The sequence below is a fragment of the Asterias rubens genome, chromosome 7, assembly GCF_902459465.1.
Source record: "Asterias rubens chromosome 7, eAstRub1.3, whole genome shotgun sequence".
NCBI classification, from domain to species: domain Eukaryota; kingdom Metazoa; phylum Echinodermata; class Asteroidea; order Forcipulatida; family Asteriidae; genus Asterias; species Asterias rubens.
In genome coordinates, this window is record NC_047068.1 from 6,851,630 (window position 1) to 6,875,269 (window position 23,640).

General features: G+C 38.8%; 1 protein-coding gene across 3 annotated transcripts in view; it reads left to right on the forward strand.

Annotated features, from left to right (window-relative positions):
• Positions 1-23,640, forward strand: part of LOC117292307 (ankyrin repeat and fibronectin type-III domain-containing protein 1-like) — a 75,435-nt gene that overhangs the window by 43,700 nt on the left and 8,095 nt on the right. The window contains exons 4-20 of one of the 3 annotated variants that reach the window (XM_033774326.1): positions 3,617-3,753; positions 6,922-7,017; positions 10,046-10,257; positions 10,863-11,045; positions 11,517-11,650; positions 15,583-15,661; positions 16,798-16,911; positions 17,512-17,609; positions 17,945-18,035; positions 18,532-18,645; positions 18,838-18,943; positions 19,392-19,524; positions 20,205-20,417; positions 21,013-21,135; positions 21,410-21,616; positions 22,181-22,330; positions 23,362-23,479. In XM_033774326.1, the coding sequence (XP_033630217.1) occupies positions 3,617-3,753; positions 6,922-7,017; positions 10,046-10,257; positions 10,863-11,045; positions 11,517-11,650; positions 15,583-15,661; positions 16,798-16,911; positions 17,512-17,609; positions 17,945-18,035; positions 18,532-18,645; positions 18,838-18,943; positions 19,392-19,524; positions 20,205-20,417; positions 21,013-21,135; positions 21,410-21,616; positions 22,181-22,330; positions 23,362-23,479 (2,308 nt within the window). The remainder of the gene's footprint in view (positions 1-3,616; positions 3,754-6,921; positions 7,018-10,045; positions 10,258-10,862; positions 11,046-11,516; positions 11,651-15,582; positions 15,662-16,797; positions 16,912-17,511; positions 17,610-17,944; positions 18,036-18,531; positions 18,646-18,837; positions 18,944-19,391; positions 19,525-20,204; positions 20,418-21,012; positions 21,136-21,409; positions 21,617-22,180; positions 22,331-23,361; positions 23,480-23,640) is intronic. The other 2 variants (XM_033774327.1, XM_033774328.1) reach the window with 2 other exon arrangements.

A 23,640-nucleotide genomic window follows, 5' to 3' on the forward strand; every position in this document is an offset into this window, starting at 1 on the left:
AGATTGCTGCGCAGCGTCCGGGGAGCTGCAGATGGTACGCGCAACACTCTTTATTGGATCAACCTCACAACTTCCTAACGCTCACGGTTGGTATACGAGGGACTCGCCATCCCGTAGCGTGCATGAGTGTTGGTGAATCACATGAGTGGGTTGAACGCTCTACAAGCAAAAATGGCCCGGAGGGGGCCATCATTCATGCATAATTCATGAGCTATTCAAGTGAGGGTGGCGGGCAGGGGTGCTATATTTGAATGTGTACCAAGTGCCACTTGGCTTCACTGATGGTAGGCGTGGATTAAAACCTGATACTTTGTAGTGGATTTCACGCCAGCATTAGGGTGTCGTCAGCCTATTAAAAATATATATAATTTAGCGAGGGAAATTGGCGCAAACAGTCAGAATGGATAAAATGGCAGGTGGAAGAATCGGTGTGAGGATGACTTGCGTTGAGTAAGGTTTTAAGATCCTGCCGGTCATTTCAAGAGGCCACGGGAAAAGGGAAGAGATGCCAATGTACTTCACTATGGTCTTTAAAATTGCACTGTGCTTTGTAAAAAAAAACGGTTACTGCTCTAGTTCTGACTCCCCTATGTTCGGACAACCCCCGTTGTTATTTACATGCAAGGGATGGGGTTAGGGTTTAGGGTCAGGGTTGGGGGTTAGGATCCAGTTAGGGTTACGGTCAGAATCCAGTTCTCATCAAATCATATCGTTCACGTGTGCCTTGCAACCCAGGTCAAAATTCCAGTTGAACCTAGTTAAACTGGGTTCAACTGGAACTAGTTGAAACCAGTTGATAAACTAGTTAAACACAGTTAAAACCAGTTGGTTTAATATGGAAAATGGACAGACACCAACTGGTTTATAATTTACACTCAGTTGAACACAGTTAAACCTACTCCAAACCAGTTGGTTAATATGGAAAATGGACGAGTTTGGTCACTATCCAGTTGAACCAGTTGACCCCAGTTAACTAGGTTCAACTGGAATTTTGACCTGGGAATTCACTGCACCTGATCTATGGAACATTTTTCCGCACACCACATCAAAAACTGACGCCCACCCTGCATGGAACAAACTACTGCCCACTCTGGAACAAATCTAGTTTTGATTCAGGCTGAGGCCCTACTCACATGGCACGAGGCACTTCTCATATGATTGAAACTTATATCCCGACAAGGCAATGACTTATAAGAACATCAAGTTGACTTCAGGTTTTTTTTTCTTGTCTTACGCAGCGAGCTGCAACCATCTTCTACATGTATGTCACACTCAGATACCCTGCTCGCCAGTATGATTTTAGCAATGTCAGTTGAAATTTAAATGGGGAGCAGCCTATATTTCTAGCAGTCAAGTTCGTAATTTATTGAACTGAAGAGGTTTCCAGATCAATACTTCATGGAGGCAACAAAGGCGATTGCCCCATGCCCCCCCCCAGGGCCCAACTCATAGAGCTGCTTAAGCACAAAATTTTGCTTAAGCAACAAATTAATTGCTTAGTAAAATCAGATTACCGGCCAAGACTCCACTTAATTGTTATGCTAAAGTAAACAACAGCTAAATACTACTCATAAGCAATATATATGGCATGAAATTTTGGCCAGTAACATGTGTAAAATAAGCGAGCTATTTTCGTGCTTAAGCACATTTTTTGCTTAAGCAGCTCTATGAAATTGGCCCCTGGTCAATGCCTTTGTGCCCTTGAAATGCTCCAGTAGAAATTTATTCATAGGGTGCTCTTAACCAAGGAGAAAACGCCTTGGTGCCCTTGTCCTTTCAAAAAATTAAACATACAGGCCTGGGTTTCCGTTGTAAATCCTCATGCCACAAGGCAATATTTTCAGGAAACCCTTCTTATAATTAACCTGCACTGCATGGAAGTTGGGGCAAATTGGTCTAACAGTGTCCTGCTATACCTGGAGAAAATTATTTGAACATTGAAACATAATGTTATTATTTTTTTCTTTGAGAAGAGGTTGTGAGTTAGGTTTGGATAATGCTTTTGGTATTTGCATAAATAGTCACATGTATCGCTTGATTACATGGTTCGGGCAAGTGGTAATGCGTATAAGAGGCGGTAATAACACCCATACACAAGCATTGTACCAGGGTTTTGCTCTAATCTGGAGGTTGCTATACAAAGAGCATGACGATTTGGAACTGTCTGTACAGTCTCTGAGGAATTCAAATTTAAGCGCTAACTTTTGACTATGGGAAAAAGTCACAACTTAATAGAACTTCACTAAGTGCCAAATGTATAGTTAGAGAAAGGACTATTAAGCACTAGCAAGTCATTGTACCAGACATTATTCAAATCAAACTTTGCAAATGGCCAATGGCCTTGTGTGAAGTGAAGAAAAGAGCAAATCTAATTCCTGGGTCATTGAACTCAAGGCCTCTACCTCCCTCTATCCCCCCCCCCCCCTACTGAAAAAGAAAAAACACACATACAAAATGACAACAGCAATGGTGCCCCGCAGATGTAAAAAAGGGCATGCTTTAATTCTACCCTGCATTTGAACAACAGAATGCAAAGCATGGGCACGTTATGATGCATACATGCAAACTTAAAATGACCGTAGGCAACGAAGGGCTGCAACCGTATACTCCATGCACTTCAGTATGAATAGAAATGTAAATTTTATGGAAGATCGTTTGTGTCCTCACGTAATGTGGTGCCACTTGGTCAAGAGGGTCATGAGAAGAAACTGCCAATTAAGTCATGGAGTGCTAATTAAGAAAGTGTGATTTTTAAATGATAGGTCGGTTTAAACAGAAATTTTTGGGTGCGGGGGTAAACTGCGTACCATTTGCCAACGATTTTCTCCAATGAAGATGGAGATCCCTTTTTTTCTCCAATTTGTTCATGGAATGATAACTCAGAAAGTGTGAGCTTTAAAGAGTCGGTTAAAACGGTAATTTTGTGTTTGGGGGTGCGGGTATACTGTGTACCATCGGTTTACGGTGCCATTTTCTCAAAATGGGATGGGGGATGGCTTTTTTCTCCAATTAGTTCATGGAGTGCTAATTAAGAAGGTGTGACTATAAACAAGGTCTGTTTAAACAGAAATGTTGTGTTTGGGGGTGTGGGGTAAGCTGTCGTACGATTGTCTAACATACTGAATGGCACTGAGTAAACAACAAATTTAAACGGGGATGGGTGGATTCATTTTTTCTCCAATTGGTTCATGGAATGATAATTAAGAAACTTTGTTTTTAAAAGGGTTATTTTCGTGAAGAATTTTTACTCTTCGGGGTGTGGGATAAGTTTTCCCTGTACCATTTGGTCTATCATACCATTCTACCTCCATGATCATTCTGACTCCACACTGACTGGCACTGAGCCAAACTTTTTTTTAAAAGGACTTAGAGGAGGGGATGGAGGATTGCCTTTTTTTTTTATATTATACTTTAACTAGAAAACATATTCCTGGTTCCTGACATGACGTCAAAGGTTTCTTGTTTCTATTTGCAAGGAGACACACCAATAATAAAGAACGTGGCGGTGTAAGCCTCTCCTTTCTACCCCCCCCCCCCCTCTTGCAATTTCTTTTTTAAATGATACAAAGAAGATCCTTCTTAAAGTGTTTCTCTGTTGTTTCTTCTTTCTTGTTAGGATGAGGAGAAATCCAGTAAGAGCAACGGGAGCAGTGGTCTCGTCAAGCTTGCCCGACGGCTCAGCCAGAAGGGTGACAGGAGAGAAAATAAGGGTGACAAACCACCCTGTAGACAGCGTTCCATCAGCGTGGACAGGTAAGAGAGCAATGACATTCATATCGCTATGATCATAACTTTCCTCAAAGGCACATGTACATAACTAATTTTCCAGGGGCTGTATCTGAACTTCCCGGGGAGCTAAGAAAGAGTTCAGAAATGTTATTGGCCTAATGACCAGGGAATTAATGTAAAATTATTGGTACGTTGATGTTAAAAGTATTGACTGCTTGAAAAAGGGATATCAGTTCACTCTTCAGGCCCCCTCCCCCGAGTTGTTTTCACGTTTTCATCTTTAGCCCCTTACTAGGAGCAGCTATTTTTTAGCCTTGTTTGGCAATTTTTTGAGCCAGCAATAGTGAAATCTTTGCCAGGAGTGGCTTGTAGCCTTTTTTTTTAATGGGGCGAACTTTCTTTAGAAAATTAAACACAAAGGCGTTGCCAATTTACTAGAGCCAGAAATTGTGAAAAGCCTTTGACATATAGTAGCTGCGTGCGATTGTGATGTAACAACTTACCTACAGTAACAAGAAACCTTGATGAGCTAACAGAGAAGCGTCTGTTTATAAAGAAATCAAACAAATCGTCCAATACAAATGTCAAGTCTTCCCCTTCAAAGGTACTGGACACTATTGGTAATTAATCAAAATAATTGTTAGCATAAAAACTTATTAGGTAACGAGCAATGGAGAGCTGTTGATAGTATAAAACATTGTGAGAAACGGCTCCCTCTGAAGTAGCGTAGTTTTTGAGAAAGAGGTAATTTCTCACTAAAAAAGTAAAGACCTCAGGTCTGAAGCCTTGTTGCGGCATCTGAAGGATCACAAATTTGTGCAACAAGGGTATTTTTTTTTCAATACTTGCACTTTCGATGACCAACTGAGTCCAAATTTTCACAGATTTGTTGTTGTATGCATATGTTGGGATACACGAAAAGAAAAGACTGGTCTTTGACAATTACCAAAGGTGTCCAGTGTCTTTAACGAGCTGTAATGTATTTCCCTACAGGGGGAGCCGAGCTAGCGTGTATTTCATTTGTTTAGTTTGAAGTCACGTATTGATGTGCTTGTCCAGGCTTGTGTTTATGTTCCACTACTTGCTCGAAGGGCATGCAATTACCAACAATATCAAACATCACTGGTGCCTTCATTGACAGTGACGAAAAGCAGATAAGCTTTTGTCGTGCTCGTGGCAACTCATGACTGGGCAAAACTTTTTCTTAAAATGAATTTATGGTCGATAGCAATGCTTTAAAGTTCCTTGCTGCGTTTTGTTTTTGTCTTTTTAAAAACCCATTTGCTGGAAATACAGCTAATTATTTCTGACACATTTGTCCAGACTTTTTAATTGTATTTATGAACAGTCGTTTTAAAATTGTTCATTGTATATATTTTTCTCAAGGTTGGTTTCGGCGTTAAGGTTAATTTGGGGAGAAAACAAATTTCTAGAAATTAAGTTGAATAAAGCAAAGTCTGAAATGTCCACAAATTTTTCAGGACTTTGAGTTTCATGAAGTGGGCCCCAAAAAATAAAATTAAATCAAATACTGTCTTGAAATGATAGTAATCACAATCATTGCAAAGAGCAGTCACTGAAAGCCAAGCGTCTTCTGCTTTTCACTTTTTCAAAAAGTCTATTTTTAAGTCGAGTTAAGCTGCCAACTTGAGACATAAGATCTTCAAATAAAAGTCTTAACCCTCTGAATCCGAACTCTTGAGTGGGGGAAAACCTTCAGTCCTTCAGCCAATGGCCAGGAGGATTCAAGAAGACAAGTCTTGTCTCTTATACGTCTTCCCCTCCCCCCGCCCTGGGCGGTGCAAGCAAAGACGGCCAAAGAAATCCCCGCTAATTTGTTGTTTACGTGTCACCCTTTTCAAACCCCTCATCAAAGAAACCCCTCGCCTCCCATTAGGAGCCTATTCATCGCATCTTAGCCTAAAATCTTACAAGCTTACCCCTCACCTAAGGTGGTAGCTTCTTCTATCACCCCCCCCCCCCAGTCCTATATATGATGACTTGAATCTTGTATGTATAACAGCTCTTAAAAAAGTTGTTGTGTTTGTTTTGAAACTATGTACGCTTAAGTTTACAACAAGTTGTGGTATTTACTCAGTGGTATACTATGAATAGCTCGATTGAGGGGGAGTCAGGGGTTGTGTTTTGCTGTTCAAGTGAATACTCGTTAACACAATCGGACATCTTAGAATGATTAGCAAAACACGATGAAGCGACGGCGGCGTTGAATTCCAGACTTGGATGTTTATTAATCCGTGGGAATGCTTGAGCGAAGATGGTGATCATTCTCGACCTCGTAGTGATGGATTGTTGTAATCAACGAATCAAATGAGATATTTAATTGAAGTTATATTGGGGGTTCCCGTTTTGGGGCACATTCCTTTGTTTGCACAAGTAGAGCGGCTTATTGAGTACAGCACGGTAGGTTTGTAACTAAATTATAAACATTCTCCAGACCTTACAAGACATTGAAATGTTTCCGGAAATACATTATACAAACAACAAAACAGTAATAATAATAATAATAATAATAATAATAATAATAATAATAATAATATCGAAGTCTTATATAGCGCATGTATCTACCAAACAAGGTACTCAAGGCGCTGAGTATATACAAACTTTCAGAAAGATAGCTTATTGCAGTGATACATTTTGAGACCCAATTACAAAAATTGTTGTCTTTTCACACGAGGTATATTTTGTGACCATGCTTTATTATAGCAAAGGACCCTTGCTAAATTGCTTTTGTATGAAAGGTGCTAATACTGATGCTTGTCTTCATTGTTGGGTTTGTATAGGGCAACAGTCAATGGCTGTACAATTTAATAAGTAATAAGTAAATGAAGTCATAGCCATAGTCAGAGTTGCTGTTTCACTTCTACCAGAAGCCATTGGAAGTTTCCGTTATATTCCAAATAACTTATTGCAATAATTTAAGTTGATACTCATGTCATCAATTATATTAAGTTTGTTACTTTGTTTTGAATTATTTAACTACTACATTAATTACATTATTTATTGAGTTTTTCCAAAATCTTTGTTCAAAAAAGTTTTTCCCTGTACACATTCTTTTATTTGTGTCATCGTTCACCAACACGTTGTGTAATTTTGTTGTTTTGTTAACCTTGTGTTTTGTATGTTTTTTCAGTTTGTTTTTTATTTATTGTTGACTTTCTTTGTTTTGCACAGTAATAGTGAAGAGGATCCCCTAACTAATTTGGACCATTGGCTCTGGCCCGTTGTTTTACCCGGGAGTGACGCCAACCCAATCTTAAGACTTAAATCGTAAGAATTTTAGACGTCACCAAAAGCAAAAAACAAGCTAGTTATTTAACCTCTTTCAGATCATGCTAATTTTAACCCATTATACTTTTTCGCACCTTCTAATTCTTTTTCAAGTAGCACATTAATTCCTTCTAAAATACCACATTGATAGTGTGTCGCCACACGCAGTTTGTATAATTTTGATTGTTTTCCAGCTTCATACTATCTGTAATAGCATGTTATTTCTAAGGGCCTGATTTTGCGATTTTTCTCTAAACCTTCTTCAACTTTTGGATTTACTTGAAAGAAGTAAAGCTATCACCATTGGAAAAAAGAAATAGTCCACACTGTATACACGCTGTAGTTTTGTCTTTCTTGTTCTGAAACTCAAATCTTCTTAGGCGCATACTTCTGAAACTCAAATCTTCTGAGGCGCATACTTCTGAAACTCAAATCTTCTTAGGCGCATACTTCTGAAGATAAACTCATTCATTCTCATGCTTTTCAACTCTCGTACATCCTTCTAAAATAAAAGAAAGAATAGGTGTTATCTTGTGATTTTGATTTGGGTTTGATCAAAGAAAAATTGAAGCAGGACTTGATCCAACGACCTCCGAATTAAGGAACCTGTGCTCTACAAACTGAGCTATCCAGCCCTGTGTTGACAGTCTCCTTAATAGTCAATATCTCTGTTCAGCGTTGATTCTTTGTGACGGTTTTTAGTGACATATCCCAGCTAGTGACATTCTTTGAAATTTCCGGCCCAGAACAAATTAGGGGCTTGCATGGATTTTCACTGAAGCCTGTTTCATCAACTGGACTAAAACGCATCCGGATTTCCAATGTTTTCCAGCCGTGGACACATTGGAGAAAATAAGTTAATCCGGTAATCATTCAGTGAGGCCATTGAATGTAAACCAGTCAACACATATTCTTCGGTCATAACCTCTAACAAAAGGCGCGGACTTTATCAGTTAATAGGTTAGATATAAGAAGTCAGCCAGACGCGAAAATGTTTTTCTTTGGTATTAAGATAATCTTTACCTCATTGGAGAGTCTTGAAAACAATCAATAAAGTGTCTTGGCGGTGTGAAGGAGAATTTTTCTCAAGATTGTAGCTGGCTGGGAGGGAGGTATGATTATCTAAGAGGGAGTACTTGTATAAAATATTCATGGCCTAGGAACCTCATATTGAAGGAAGTAGAAAGTAGTATATTTATGAGTGATTAGGCATCAGTTATCTTAATTGCATTAGGTAAGGGCTCCATACTTCATCATTTTGTTTGCTGAAATGTTCTTAACTTATCGTTGTAAATTATTCATGGCCTAGGAACAACGTTTTTAAAGGAAGTAGAAAAGATTCTGTTGTGTATTTATGAGTGATTAAGCATCATATATCTTCATGTGCAGTAGGTAAGGGCTTCACTACAATTTAATACTTCTTCATTTCGTTTGCTGAAATATCGTGAACTTATCGTTGTAAATTATTCATGGCCTAGGAACAACGTTTTTAAAGGAAGTATAATCGATTCTGTTGTGTATTTATGAGTGATTAAGCATCATATATCTTCATGTGCAGTAGGTAAGGGCTTCACTACAATTTAATACTTCTTCATTTCGTTTGCTGAAATATCGTTAACTTATCGTTGTAAATTATTCATGGCCTAGGAACAACATTTTTAAAGGAAGTAGAATAGATTCTGTTGTGTATTTATGAGTGATTAAGCATCATATATCTTCATGTGCAGTAGGTAAGGGCTTCACTACAATTTAATACTTCTTCATTTCGTTTGCTGAAATATCGTGAACTTATCGTTGTAAATTATTCATGGCCTAGGAACAACGTTTTTAAAGGAAGTATAAACGATTCTGTTGTGTATTTATGAGTGATTAAGCATCATATATCTTCATGTGCAGTAGGTAAGGGCTTCACTACAATTTAATACTTCTTCATTTCGTTTGCTGAAATATCGTTAACTTATCGTTGTAAATTATTCATGGCCTAGGAACAACGTTTTTAAAGGAAGTATAAACGATTCTGTTGTGTATTTATGAGTGATTAAGCATCATATATCTTCATGTGCAGTAGGTAAGGGCTTCACTACAATTTAATACTTCTTCATTTCGTTTGCTGAAATATCGTTAACTTATCGTTGTAAATTATTCATGGCCTAGGAACAACGTTTTTAAAGGAAGTATAAAAGATTCTGTTGTGTATTTATGAGTGATTAAGCATCATATATCTTCATGTGCAGCAGGTGAGGGCATTACTAACACTACATACTTCTTCATTTCATTCGTTGATTTATAGTTAACTTCTCATTTCCAACATTGTTTGAATCATCTTTCTCATTTTCAATCATCTTTTTGTGCGATTCTCCTTTGAGACCTCATTTCAGTTAGCGAGCAGTGAACAAATAGTTCATTAGATTAGATTTTTATTTTCGCTTCTTAAGGGAGCATGTGAAATGCTACATTGAGCAAATACCAAACCGCTTACTGATGTTTTTGTTATGATAAAGATTTAGGTTGATTGCTTGCAGCTTTAGACTTTATGCATGTACGTCATCCAGCCGCTATCTTAGAGGTAAACCGATAATGAAACAATTTGGAAAACATGAAGGTTTGTACCTGCTGTGCACAGGATTGGCCAATGAACAACCACTTTTGTTACCTCTAGTCGAGGGCGCCCTACTAAAATGACGTCATGCGCATAAGGTCTGTTGTAAACAAAGTAAAGCTGATGTACTGGGCCCAATTTCATAAAATCTGTAAGCACAACAACTTGCTCATCACAGAGAAATATTGCTTAACAGAAGAAACTTGTTACCAGCCAAAACTCCATAAAGCTCACATTATTGCAACTGGTGCCCCACTCAATCTTTGCTCAGCAAGAAATGTGCCAAGCAGATTCTGCTTAACAGCTTTATGAAATCAAGCCTTGGTTGCAACTTGCTTTGCTCTCTCGGTACCTCAGCATCCATCATTTTCTTCCATGTCACTTCTCTGTCTTATCCAAAACGTCTTCTGCTCTCTCTTTCTCTGACAGTGGTGATGTTCGGAAGGCCCATAGCATGGAGAATCTCCTACAGCAGACCAGCGATCAGAGCAAAGCGTCCTCCATTCCACCTTCACCGACGGCGCCCCAGAAGCTCCATCGAAGCTGGTCGGCGAAGAAGAGGAGTGGGAGCAACACAGACGTCGATGGAGGAGGGAAGGATCGAACCAAGAGATACTCCAAACAGATGACGGATAGCCAGGGTAAGAAAGTTACATAAGATGTTAAACTTTTAAAGAAGCTGGGGAAAAGAACAATGAAAATCACTTACATCATTGTCAATGTATTGTTGTAGTAGAGTTTCTAAACACAAAACATCTTGTTTAGCAGATACCTGTATTATCAAATTATTATGGCCCAACTGTATGCAGATTTTAAGTGTTAAGAGGAAAATACTGCTAAGGAAAGGAATAATACCAGTGATATCAATATGAATGATGTTACATTTGAGCCGGTAATCTGATTCTGCTTAGCAATATTTTTTAGTGCTCAGCAAATGTTCAGGCTTACAAGCTTCATGAAATAGGGCCCACGGTTCATTGCTCTTTCCCTGGCAGGTCCCTAGTTAACTGGTAAGTTTACTCAGCATTTTAACCACTTACAAGTATTTTAATGCTTCCAAAATTATCATGTCACGTTCTAAACAAAGAATGTGCGATAACCGCATTAGATACTCGGATTTTGAATCCACTTCAGTAGAATTAATGTTACTATTGGGTGATAGGTTATCTTAAAAGAAAAAAAAAGGGATACTTGAAAATCCTTTGCCATCTCAGTTGAAGGAATTCCTTTCCCTCTTTTTCTCCAGCATTATTTGAAGCAGTAGAGCACCAGGACTTGGACACAGCGAGGTTGGTTCTGGAAACCAATGGGCTGGATGTGAACCTGGTGAACGATGACGAGTTTACCGCGCTGGACATTGCTGTCATGACTAACAACATGCCCATGGCGAGATTACTGCTGTCATGCGGGGCAAGGGAAAACCCAAGATGTAAGTTGGTTGAGGTTTTGAAACTGCTGATATAATCCTGCTGTGGGAAAAATTTGGAAGAGGGGCGATCCAAGTAAGAAGTTTTGTGACACACTCATTTATTAAATAGATGGAAGCCTTATGTGAAAACAAATGCCCATCATAACAGGCCTGGAGTTTCATCTTTAGGGTCAGGTGATTTTCATTTTGCAAAGGGTATTTCATTTCGAAAGTCTTAAAGTCTCTTGGAAACCTTTTAAGGGGCACCAAGGCCAAGACCAGAAGCAGCACAGGTCATCTGGCCTCCAGGCATGCCACAAGTTTGTTTTTTTATTGTTCTATGTTATGAACAGAATTCATGGAGTGAAAGTTTTAGGGTACTTGAGCCCGCTGTTTTCAAGATAACATCAAATTGTCTTTACTTTCTGGGCTTGAAAAAGGTTTGAGGTCGCTTTGAAATTATGTTTTAAAAAAAAATGTTTTTTTTTGCAGTTTTGATGAAGGATGCGAGAGCGACTAAATTGAATACATTAATAAATGAAGCTGAGGGCCAGGTGCAGGATATGACAACAAGAGTCGTCCATACTGGACTCGGCAACTCCACAGGGTCAACAGGGTCATCTAAGGTCAGTCAACTCTTGATGTTGTGTTGTGTTCATTTTGTTCATTTCTGCATTTCTTTAATAAGTTAAAGGGTGTGAATTAATTTTCTCTTGATAAACTACTGATGTTCCTTCCCGCAGCAAGAAAATGGCAGAAATAAAAGTGTGTCCAGTATTCTTCCGTTGCCTCACTGTGGCCTTCTTTCATTACACGTTTTATCACACATCGAGGGCAACTTAAAACAAGCGTTGATGCTAAGATGCGTCATGTAAAGTTATCCGGTCAGATTAAGTTTTTAAAACATGCTTTATGTTTTGCCAAGCACGCGCAGAACTGGCAGAATGAATTCCAACTATAAGTTTCTTTCCTCAGATTTCAATTGTGGAACGGAACATTAAACTGGAATGTAAAGTCAAATTTTTGCTGGCGATTTAAATTTTTACGGTGTCTTAAATGATTTGTGTGTGGTAATGTAACAGAATCTAAAAACATTCCATTCAAAGTTATTGGCGTACAATGGTGACAAATTAAGATTATGTACACAAGAGGCCATGATGTTTAGAGTGAATAAGAAAGAAGAGTACAATCAATAAAAAGACGTGCAGAGTCTACAGTTACAGAGCAAGTAGACTTGTCTTAAGTGCTTGTTCATTTGAACCCATTAAATGTCCTATGGTCTGGGTGTTTGTAGTCACTCCAGTATCCACGTGTAATGTAATGTACTTGCAGGAGAATACGTGTGAGAGTTCTGTAATTTCACTCGGCTTTTGACAAAGAAGTGTCCTCTCACTTTTTTCAGAACGAATAATCTGATTAGGTTTATCTTGTGGCCTCGTCTCGTCTGGAAATGGTGATGGATGAAGTGGATTGTGTTGGGGTTTATGCCCTACCTATACTGTCGTTCTCGTTGCAGAGCCAAAAAAATGTCTTCCTCTCAAAAAGTAAAGTTCATGTTTGCCAGATCTGCAAAAAGTTATAATGGCCTTGCAAGTTGACCCTGACTGAGTCTTTTGAAGATACCTTGGCCCTTTTCGAAACCACGGCTTTGGCTTTGGATCTGGCTTCAGGCTGTCTGAAGCCCTGAGCACGTACATGCAAAGCATGCTCAAAATGTCAAAATAACCGCGGGCCATTCTAGCCTGAGCCGAATCTGGAGCCGAAACCGTGGTCTTTGTATAGGGTCAAATAAACCCTTATCAGGGTCTTTGAGAAAGACTTATCAGCTGGGATGGAACTGTGAGGCTGGACTCTCTGGTGAATTTTACACCACAGGTCATTTGGGTTTAGGAAGCAGTTTGCAACATATTTATGATTTGAGGCATTGCATGGTGAGGTATCAATATATATTTGGTTTGCGGTAACACCATGTGTGTATCTACTTGCAAGGTAGAGTTTGTTCTTTGAGAACTGTCTTTCTTTATTCTACTACCACGGAGTAGATTTATCGGATGTTCAGGAAACTTCGGGAGACTTCTCAGTTCTGAAAAGAACTGTCCTGCTTTTAACTACTACCCGGATGGAATTAAGGTATAGAAATTGGCTGGGGCTACTACTTTAGCTTAATCGTAATTAACTGTTATATCGCGGAGTCAGTTCTTGATTTGGTCTCAACCATGTGTCAACGTTTCGACTAGCTAGTTCACAACAGCTAGTTCTTTTTCTATTTTGGTCGAGCTCTAGCAAAATTATAACATGCAGTTCTTCTATAATGCTTTATCATCACTTCCAGGGGCGTCTTAAAGCACTCATTATTTCTATCTACATGGTATGTAGAGCTATGTTTGAAATATAAGAACCATTTATTTACATTGCACCGTGTAATGGTTCACAAGGGGCTGCAGCACTATCTTCAGCCAACCAGAAAACGCTGAGGCAAACCTCTTCTCTTAATGATAAGTGTACTGTGGATTCTTTCACATGTACACAAAACATGAGACTTTCAGGCACTGGACACCTTCAAATACCAGTATTCTCACTTGGTACTCTCCCAAAATATGCAAAAAATCACAAATCTGGGAAAATTTGGACTCAATTGAAATCATGACAAAAAAAACTCCCTTGTTGCACAAAAAATGTGTGCTTTCAGATGCATAAAATAAAAGGCTTGTTTTGTTTTGTTTTGTTTTGTTTTGTTTTGTCTTTACACCATGTATATTATGTGTACTCAGTATGCTTATTGAGAGATGAAACTGTTTACTTTGTAGAATTGATCATTTGAGATGCGCACTTCAATCAGCTCGGTGCATTCATGTTTTCAAAAATGTGAGAGGGAAAAAAAAGGGTTATTTGGTTTAGGCTTGAGGGCACAATTTCATGGCACTGCTTACTAAGCAATTCTGTTCTTTTGGCGCATTCTGACACGGCGTTTGGAAGTACGCGGCTTTCCTTTACAGAGTGACGTACATGAGGCCCGTTTCAGTTTGTATAGCCATGGAGGACGGAAAACACTAAAGAAACAGTCTCCCAGACAAAATCATTTTTGATTGGTTAGCAGTAACGTTTTATCAATGAGTGGTTCTCTGTGAAGAGAAGGTATACATTATAATCACTCTATAAAATTACTTGCAATAGAAACTTGCATGGTTTAGAAAGCACAGAAGCTTTCCATGGTATAAAGCATTTTGAACATCATTTCACTTTGAAGTAATGTGGTTTTGTGGGGGTTAAATCTCACAAATTTGGATATGAGAAACTGTATACTTGTATATCTATGCTAATAATTATTTTGAGTAATTACCAATAGAGTCAGGAGTAAAAAAAAAAAAAAACAGTAATAGTGAATAAATACACAGGGAACCCAGACTTGGGTTGATACTCTGTGTGTACATGTACATTTATGTTGGGCTAAAACAATCGGGGGTTCCAAAAACCTAAGGTTCATGTATACGCTCTCTTTAAAACACAGGCAGTCACTGAACTACATGTACATGCGTGGAAATAATAATAAGATAATAATAAGACATTTGTAAAGCGCCTAATGCAAAAGCCTCTAAGCGCATTAAAGAAACAATAAAATAAACAATAAGAGAAAGGTACAAGATACAAATAGGCAAATTACAAAAAAGAAGCTTCAAACAAATGAGTTTTCAACAAGGACTTAAAACATTGTAAAGTATTAGCTTGGCGAATATGCACAGGAAGACTATTCCAAAGAAACGGTGCGGCGTAAGAAAAAGATCTGTGGCCATAAAAAATGGAAGAAGCTCTAGTAGCAGAAAGCAATGACTGTTGAGATGATCGTAAAGTCCGAGTAGGGGAATAATGATGAACAAGTTCAGATAAATAAGCAGGAGATTGACATGTTTGGGCCTTGAAAGTTAACAGTAGAATTTTGTACACTGTTCGAAACTTAACTGGGAGCCAATGCAATTGCATTAGTACAGGTGTAATATGGTGAGAACGAGGCAGACAAGAAACGAGGCGAGCAGCAGTGTTCTGTACACGTTGAATTTTAGCAAGATCTTGAGTAGTGGCATGTTGAATGCATTGGAATTAAATAAAGAAGGAAAGAAGAAGAAGGAAAAGTGCAGGGTGCGGGTGATTGGGTAGAGTTTCATTCAGCCATCGAATCTACCGATGCTGCGCTGAGCATCGTATGACATCCAAAGTGCACACACCTGTAGGTAGATGCCCATATAGCAAAACCTCAAACCGGATAGTTCTCGTCTGTCAAAGTTTTTAAAAGCTGCTGCTCCAAAACCTTTGGAACATTCTTCCTTATCAAAATACGATGTGCCAATTCTCGTACTGAATTAACACCATGAGAAAATAGACTTAGCTGCTGCAACCTACTTGTATATTTATTATAATAAAAATGAGTTTTGAATTGAATTGAATTTAATGTTGGCGGTATCTCTATTTTGTCAATAATTTTTGCTTGAGGTAAAGTAAAACTCTTGACTATTTAAAGGGGTCGATCACTCATAGATTCGTTTATTTGTTTTTCTTTCTTCAGGATTTGGAGAAACAGTTACGAGATTGGGAGTGGAGGTTCAGGCTCCTTAAGCGGATGAAGACAGGTTTCGAACACGCAAGTAAGTGCCGCTTCCGCAATACGCTCAGAGACGATCTTAATGATCTCTCTCGCTCTCGTTAAGGCTGCGACGACAACGCAGAATGTAAATCTTTCTGCGGGTTGTTATTGCAAGCAGTACTTTGTGGGGTTTTGTTTTTATAAACACAGGGTTTATGAGAGCACTAAAAGACATGGGGGCTTGGGTGATTAGTCATTAGAGATGGTTCTGGAGGTCCTCTGACCTTGGTTTAAAGCATTATCGAAGGGTCAAGAAAGCTTTCATTTAGGTGGTTTGGTGTGACCCACAGTTAAAGAAGAAGAATGAATTTTCAAGACTAGCCCGGGCCCAATTTCTACCCTGCCTAATATTTGCCTAATCATCACATACTCCCTGCTTCCTGTACAAACACCAAATTTCTGCGCCAGCTGTGCAAGCAAATAATGGCCAGTAATGTGAAGTGCACATGCGCACAAATAAAAAATTTCCTGCTAACCTGAGAATTATGTTTGACACAAGCGCAGAATTACCCGCTTCTGTAATAAGCGCAGATTCTTTGCTTGCGGTAAGCAGAGCCATAGAATTAGACCCTCTACATGCCTGGAATGGCCTTTATGAAGGCACTAGAAAGAGGGCATTGGTTGCTTGGCTATGGATGGAGACTGATTATTTTGAGATTTTATTTACTGAGGATAAATTTAGGATTTTGCCCTTCTCTTTAGGTAATATTAAAGCTACAGTTCTAAACTTAGGTTCACACCTGGGATTCGAACCCACACTTCAAATGACTGAGCAACCTTCAGAACTTGAGTCTGAGTCTTTAGACCCTCCCAGTGCATCCCACTCAAACTCGACCTATTTTTAGAATGGAGCGCCGACCCACATACCCACTTCAACTTGTCTTGCCTACCACTGATTGCCTCATGAAGTCGGTGCTTAATTACTTTAATACTGTGCTTCTTTCAAGTTTTGATTTTTTTTCTTCTATAATGACATTTTTTTCCTTCTTCTCTTTTTACTCTCTTATACTTCAACTTGTCTAGCCTACCACTGATTGCCTTATGAAGTCAGTGCTTAATTACTTAAATGTGCTTCTTCCAAATTTGGATTTTTTTTTTTAATAATGACATTTTTTTCCTTCTGTTTTTCTTGCGCAGGAGTACCAGACCATCCAGCATGTGTTATATTAAGTACGGCTAGCAGTACGTCCCTACAGGTCAGATTTGAGGAGCCACTGAATGCAAATGGCGCAGCTGTATCGAGATACAAAGGTAGAATTCATTACAGAACCCCCCCCCCCCCCCCCCCCCCCATCCCCACCCTCATCCCCAATGCAATCAAGGCATGGATTGAAAACAGGCAAAGAAACAAACAAAGAAGTGAAAGGGAATGGACTTGACAATAAACAAATTAATGTTTGGTTATCACTCTTAAAATGAATGGCAATAAAAGCTTACTTTGATTAGAAGGACATCAGCTTTATATTGTATAAAGCAATTTAAGAATAATTTCACTTTCAAGTTATGTGGTTATTGAACAAGATATCAGTTCTTATTGAATCTGAGGGGCTTTAAAGTTCAAAGGTTGTGTCAAATTACTGATTATTGTTCCTGCATGGACATATAATCAACAGCTCAGCTTTAAAGTTCAAAGGTTGTGTATTCAAATTACTGATTATTGTTCCTGCATGGACATATAATCAACAGCTCAGGATTTTTGGCGATATCAAAACATCACTACTACCTTTTAAAATGAAATTTTGACAGGTTAGTTTTTGTTGTATATATCCACATTTGTATAGTATGGAAACAATTGAACGTTTCCTTAGACCAATTTGTTTAAAATTTTACGTGTTGTTTTACTCCTTTCAGTTGAATGGAGTTGCTCCGAGGATTTCTGTCCACTCTCTGGCGAGCACATACTATATGATGTCAGGTACCCTTCTTATAGAATACACGGCCTGCGTCAAGTGAGTATAGAATACATTCTTCCTGGGTATGGCACCATACAAAGCCATTGCACACAAAATTGTATCAAGATTGTGGGCATAGAAAATTGTTTGCACATTAATTTTTAGATTGAACCAACTGAATTTTATTGGTGCAAAGATTTTGGTTGATAACTCAAAAGAGAATTTACACATGGTGTTACTGCGAACCTCACCCGAGCATATCAAAATAGACTTTGAGTATAAAAAAAAAATAGCCTTCTCAGATAGTAACACATGGTGTGCTCTGGTGATACAAAACATAAACAGAGGATATGATTTTGAAGATATTCGTTTTTCTATTTCTCATTTTCTAGGGTACCAAGTACTATGTCAGGGTGTCGGCTTTCAACATGAAAGGTTTTGGTCCGTCACAAACCCCCACCCCTCCTTTTGCAATACCATCATGTAAGTATGGATTCATTTTCTCCTCTCCTTTCTTAGACTATGAGGTTGCATACATATTCTCAAAACTTTGACTGGATCTTTTTAAAAACAAAACGCCTGAAGAACTTTGGAATGTCTAAGTATCCTTTCGTAAAAAATCTGAAAAGTTTTTTTATCCCACCCCTAGCAATATCGAGGGGTCTTTTATCGTTTTGATGCTGCTTTGGATAATGAGGATGCATATATCCCAAAAACTTTAACTTGACCTTAAAACAAAAACATATCTTGAAGACCTTTTAAAATACGACTAAGGTACTTGTTTCATATAAAGAAAAATGCAAATTTGTATTATCCCCCCCCCCTGGGAATATATCCAGGGGTCTCCTTATCGCTTGGCTTGCTGTCGCCACGACAACAAGACTCTACCCAATGAAATAAGTGAGGTATCGGTGTATTGATTATGTATTCTCTTACATGGTCTCGTAACTCGTCTTTTATTGATCCGTGGCACACACAGGCTGGCGAGACATGCACGGCAATAAATCTCGTTTCAGCGGTCGGCTCAACATGATCGATGACCTCTTCCAGCAGGTCAGGGACACCAGGCCGACAGACTCCGGCGAAATCAAGAGTAAGTTTTGGTTACTCCGCAAAATAGAGCACTCAATTAAAGGGTTTTTGGCCATGACATGAATCTCTACTCTTTGTGAAAGAAGATGTATGTAATATAGTTTACCTGTAGAATTTTCAGCTTCGTTTTAAATAGTCGTCAAGTTTTTGAGAAAAAGTGAACATCACAGAGCAATGTTTTTTCTTCGCCTAGCAGCTAGTTCACCGAGAGCGTCACCAAATCAAGTCAGGAAAACTGTCCGGAAAAGCCTCAAGAATTTCTTCCAATCAGCCCCCAAGTTCCAAAAACATCTGAAAAGGTGAGGAGAGAAAAGAAGTGGAGTTTTTTTCTGTAGGCTTGGATTTCAAGATCGGCAGTAATGGGAGACTATTGGGAATGCTAGGGTCAAGTTCAGAGGCGAGGGACTAAAGTCGACCATTGGGCGATTTTGCCTGGTTTGCGTGCGTAGGTAACATGGAGTATTGACTACTGGTTGACAAATGGTCACCACTCAAACTTGGCCTAGGCTAAAAGCAGATGTACCATTGTTTAATAAAATAATAAATTATTCATTTATATGGCTCAAATTTCCAATCAATAAATTCACATGTGCATATTATGAAATACTACACTCTATACTCCAACCATGGTCAGAGAGGGTGCATTTTGTATGGTACATCTAATCCTGGTCGCAACAAAAACCACTAAATAAAACCCTTTTGTTGATGCAAGAATGACCATATTTGCTGTTGTTTCTTTCTCTATAGGGGTGTATATCTAGCATCAGTCATGTACAACGATGACAAGGTGTTAGTAACGGCGGAAGATCAACTTCCAATTGTCGAGGTAGATGAGACCTTCTCAAGTAGCATCCATCAAGATTTCTTGTGGTTCCTCAAGGTACGATAATACGCACATTATCTTCTCCCTGGTTCTCCACCTGTTTTCTGGGCTATCACATCAGACTGGAGGTCTCACAATTTATTGATGTTATTCTCTGAGGAGGTGGGGCATGGAAGCAATCCAACTTCTTACAGAGCGACTTTGATTTTTTGCAAAGTTGTACATTTAAGTTACTATTAAGTAAGTAAGGTTTACAGAAACACCATGTAAAAATCTTCTTTGTGAGTAGTGGTGGCTCCGAGAAGAGCCGGTTTCTGCTTGGCGTTTTTATCAATATCCTCTGAATTTCTCCAGGGGACGATTACCAAAGTTCTTTCAAATTATTTTCCATGCTGATAGTCTAGAGTTCTTCCTACGACAGTGACGAGCAATGCTCAGACTACAAATCTATGTGTCTATCAAGCATTTGGTGCATTGTAGTGTGCGCAATGCGTAAAAATAAAACTACATACCAAGTAACGCATATATTTCCATTGATTCGTATAGTGTACATTTGCACTTTTGGAGGGCAAAATAAGAAAAACTTATGGCAAATAGTTTTATGAAATGGGGCTTGGGATATACCACTACTGTACCTGAGAAAATAAACCTGGAGACTCATTGTCTACTGGGACATTTCAACAACTCCAACAGACAACAACATTCATTGCGTTCGTCTGTCTCTCTTGCCTCTTCAGGTGGCAGGAACGTGGGAGGACGTCGATCTACTCCGCTCGGATCTGGAGAGGACCAGCGGGTCGTCGCCGGCCATTCTCTTCCGTGCCCGCCTCCTCCAAGCCGCTTCCCTCTTGCAGACGGCCCTCGGGACCCAAGATTTGGGCCAGGTGTTCTACGAGCCCCTCAGGGACAGTCATGGGATCATTATCATCACTATTATCAACCAAATCAGGGTAAGAAACTCTCTATTTGTGCTCTAACTGGGTTAGAGTTGATAATTCCATGTACAGCCAGAAGCCTAATGCCTGTGTTGCCCTTTAACTCTTTCAAGCTACGGATTTAAATCCCTTCGGACAATTAGTTGTAATTTGACAACAGAGATCGCAGGACTACGCAATTTTCAGAATGGGAAAGAAGTCTCGTGAGGGTACTAGTGTTACCTGGCTTTTTGTTCTTTTTCCTTGTTCCTTTCGCTATTTGCAAACAAGTAAACAGTTAAGTTATTATTATTTATTTATTTGCAAACAAGTAAAATTTGTCCACATGTTCAATTTATCACTAAAATAAATGGTGCATGAAAGGGTTTATTATAACCAGACAAAGAATATTTATTTGTGAAAAGCACAGGGAAAAGACACATGATGAAGGAGACATTTATTTTCCTGCCATCATGTACCCTGTCTGCAGTAGCAATAATTAATCATGATTCCTGTAGTAAGAATTGAGACCAGACTATTTTGCTCTCCCAGTAATATTGTTTAGGTTAGGAGATTAAGAATAAAATTACTGCACAGCAACAAATAATTTTTGTTTGTGATCTCTCGACAGGATCCACGGGTAATACAAACGACGTCCTCATTGAAATGGGTGAACATGAATCGTATACAGAAACGTAAATCCATGAACGTGGAGAACCCCATGGCTGCCGAGATGCTGCTGGCTTCATTACCAGTAAGTAGTGCAGAATGTAAACCGTTTGTGAAAAATATTTGCAAAAAAGGAGATTGCCAACATTGGGGCTAAAAAGTTCATTTAGTAGAGCGTCTGCACATTAATCTGAAGGTCACAGGTTCAAATCTAGTGTAAATCAAAAAAAATTACGCAATCCAAAATTGAATTCAAGTCTACCGATTCAGTTTCCCTCGTGGTTTATTACTTGATATTTTAGTGGAAGTATAACTGCATACTGTAAGTTTTTCTGTTTGTTAAATCTTCCCATCTTCAGGAGAAAATCTTGTACCACCAAGTGAGTGGTATCCGACTAACCAAAGGGCTGTACTTGGGCTACCTGAAGTTAAGGAGCTCAGTAGACACGATACGAGTCCAGGTACCAGAGAAACTGCCGAGTGTGCTTCCTCACGTCAAGCTGAGGGATAACCCCAACGTATCGCAGGAGGAATGGGAGTGGCTTCATACATTGGATAATTGCCAGGTGGGTGTGGTCAGAATAAGGCGTGGCTTTGAGGTTTAAAAACAAATTATCTCTGATATATAGCATGTTTTATTTCTTTGGTTTATTCTCGAGAGTTGCTTCCTCCACTGCATTTTTTTATTTGTCACTTATCTCAACTTCTTTCGTGTCGGAGAGCGTCCCCATGTGTATCTTTGTTTTGTAAAAATTAAAGAGCTATTGTTAAGATGTTCATAAGTTCAATAAGTTTGTTTGTTCTGTCTACTACAACCTTTGGCTATTAGGATTGTGCCTCAACAATATGTTGGTTTTTTTTCATTTTGTTGCGCAAGATTGACAAAAATTGTATTTTTTGAATTGGATTGAAATTCTGGTAACTTTCGTCCTTCTGTTGCAAAGCATTAAGGCCGTAGGGGAGATCTTGTGATTTTCATTTATTTGTTTGTAATTTTGTTTGTTTATTTATTTTTACTGTTTGGAAATTTTTTCGTATTAACCATTGTTTTAAAAACATTTCCAACACTAAATTCGCGATGATAATTCAAGAACTTATCTGATAGTCTTCTTGTTTTTTGTTCCCATTAGTCCAAAAGAAACCCGACCAGAATACAGGAAGAGTTCCAGCAGTTCTTGGCCGCAGGGACGAGGAAACTACTTAAGAAGATGGGAGTAACAGAAGAGGAGGCGTTGACCCATAGACTATGTGACCTCGAGGTCATTGAGATGAACGAACAGGTCAGTGGAAATTATAGAACTCGGAAGATGATAACTAGAGCAAGCTAGTCGAAACGTTGAGACCAGTTAGAACTCATTCCATGGTAGTGAAGCTATAATAACGAGAAAGCCCCTCAGTCCACTAAAGCTAAAGTAGTAGTAGACCCGGCCGATTTTCTACATTCCGCCCAGGTTTTGTCATAGTCTTATCTGTCCCAGGGTAAATTTTTAAAAAGCACTATGCTTCAAATTTTCCCTGCATATTGGTATTTAACTTAACGGAGTATCTTCAGCCATGTTATAGTATGTTTCAATTCTGTAACCTGTATAATGGTTGAATTGCATTTGATGCTTTTTTTGTTGTTGCCAATATTGAAATAAATGTCTAAACTGGTAGTAAGTAGAACAGTTCTTTGAACTGAGAAGTCTCCTGAATTAAGAAAGTGTACTCCGCGGTAGTAGAATTTAAAGCAAGACAAGTTCTCAAAAGAACATAATCTACATGGCAAAGAAGATACACTTATGGTGTTACCCCAACACAAATATAGTGATACCTTACCGTGCAATGCCTCAAATCCCATATCAGAGGGCATATTTAGCAGGCACAATATTCTTCCTAATTTGGTCTGTTTTCCAATTTGTTTTCTTTTTGTGGGAGGAAAACTGAAAAATTGTTATCAAATAGCCTGAAATGTCAAGTAAAGCCTACACTGTGTGTAAATATTGGTCCTGTAAAAACTGGGAAAAGTACTGAGTATACAGTGCTAAGACACATAGGTGAAAGGGCCTTGTCACACAAGACAGCTCTTGGTTACAGGACCGCTTTGGTAGCACATGTGTAACTTTTCAAACAATGTCTTACTTATGATTTCCAAGAAAATTATGTGAACATTGAAATGTGAATGGATTCTCATCTTGGAGATTGCCTGGAACTGGCTGCCTGTAAATTGCCGAGTGTGACATGGCCCTATGAGTAAAAACAAAATTAACATTCTTTATCCCCAAAGTTGAAATTTAACTTCTATTAAATTTGTTTTTTTTTTACACTCAAGGTTTCTGTGGTGTTGCTTTTCCCTCCATCTGGCAGTGTATGTCTAGGACCAGGCACATCCGATGAGTGGATGGTCAGTAAAGATTACATATCAATACCGGTTCCAGTGTTTGAGATGGGTGAGTGTTTTACTTGAAAGATTTGTCTTCAACACTCTTACTTTTGGAAACATTTTCTAGTCTTTGAAGAGTCCATCGGTTTGGGTGTTGAATTAGAATTTAAATTAAGGTCCAATTTCAATTAAGCTTTGAAATGTCTGCTGTGGAAAAACAAGCAGAAA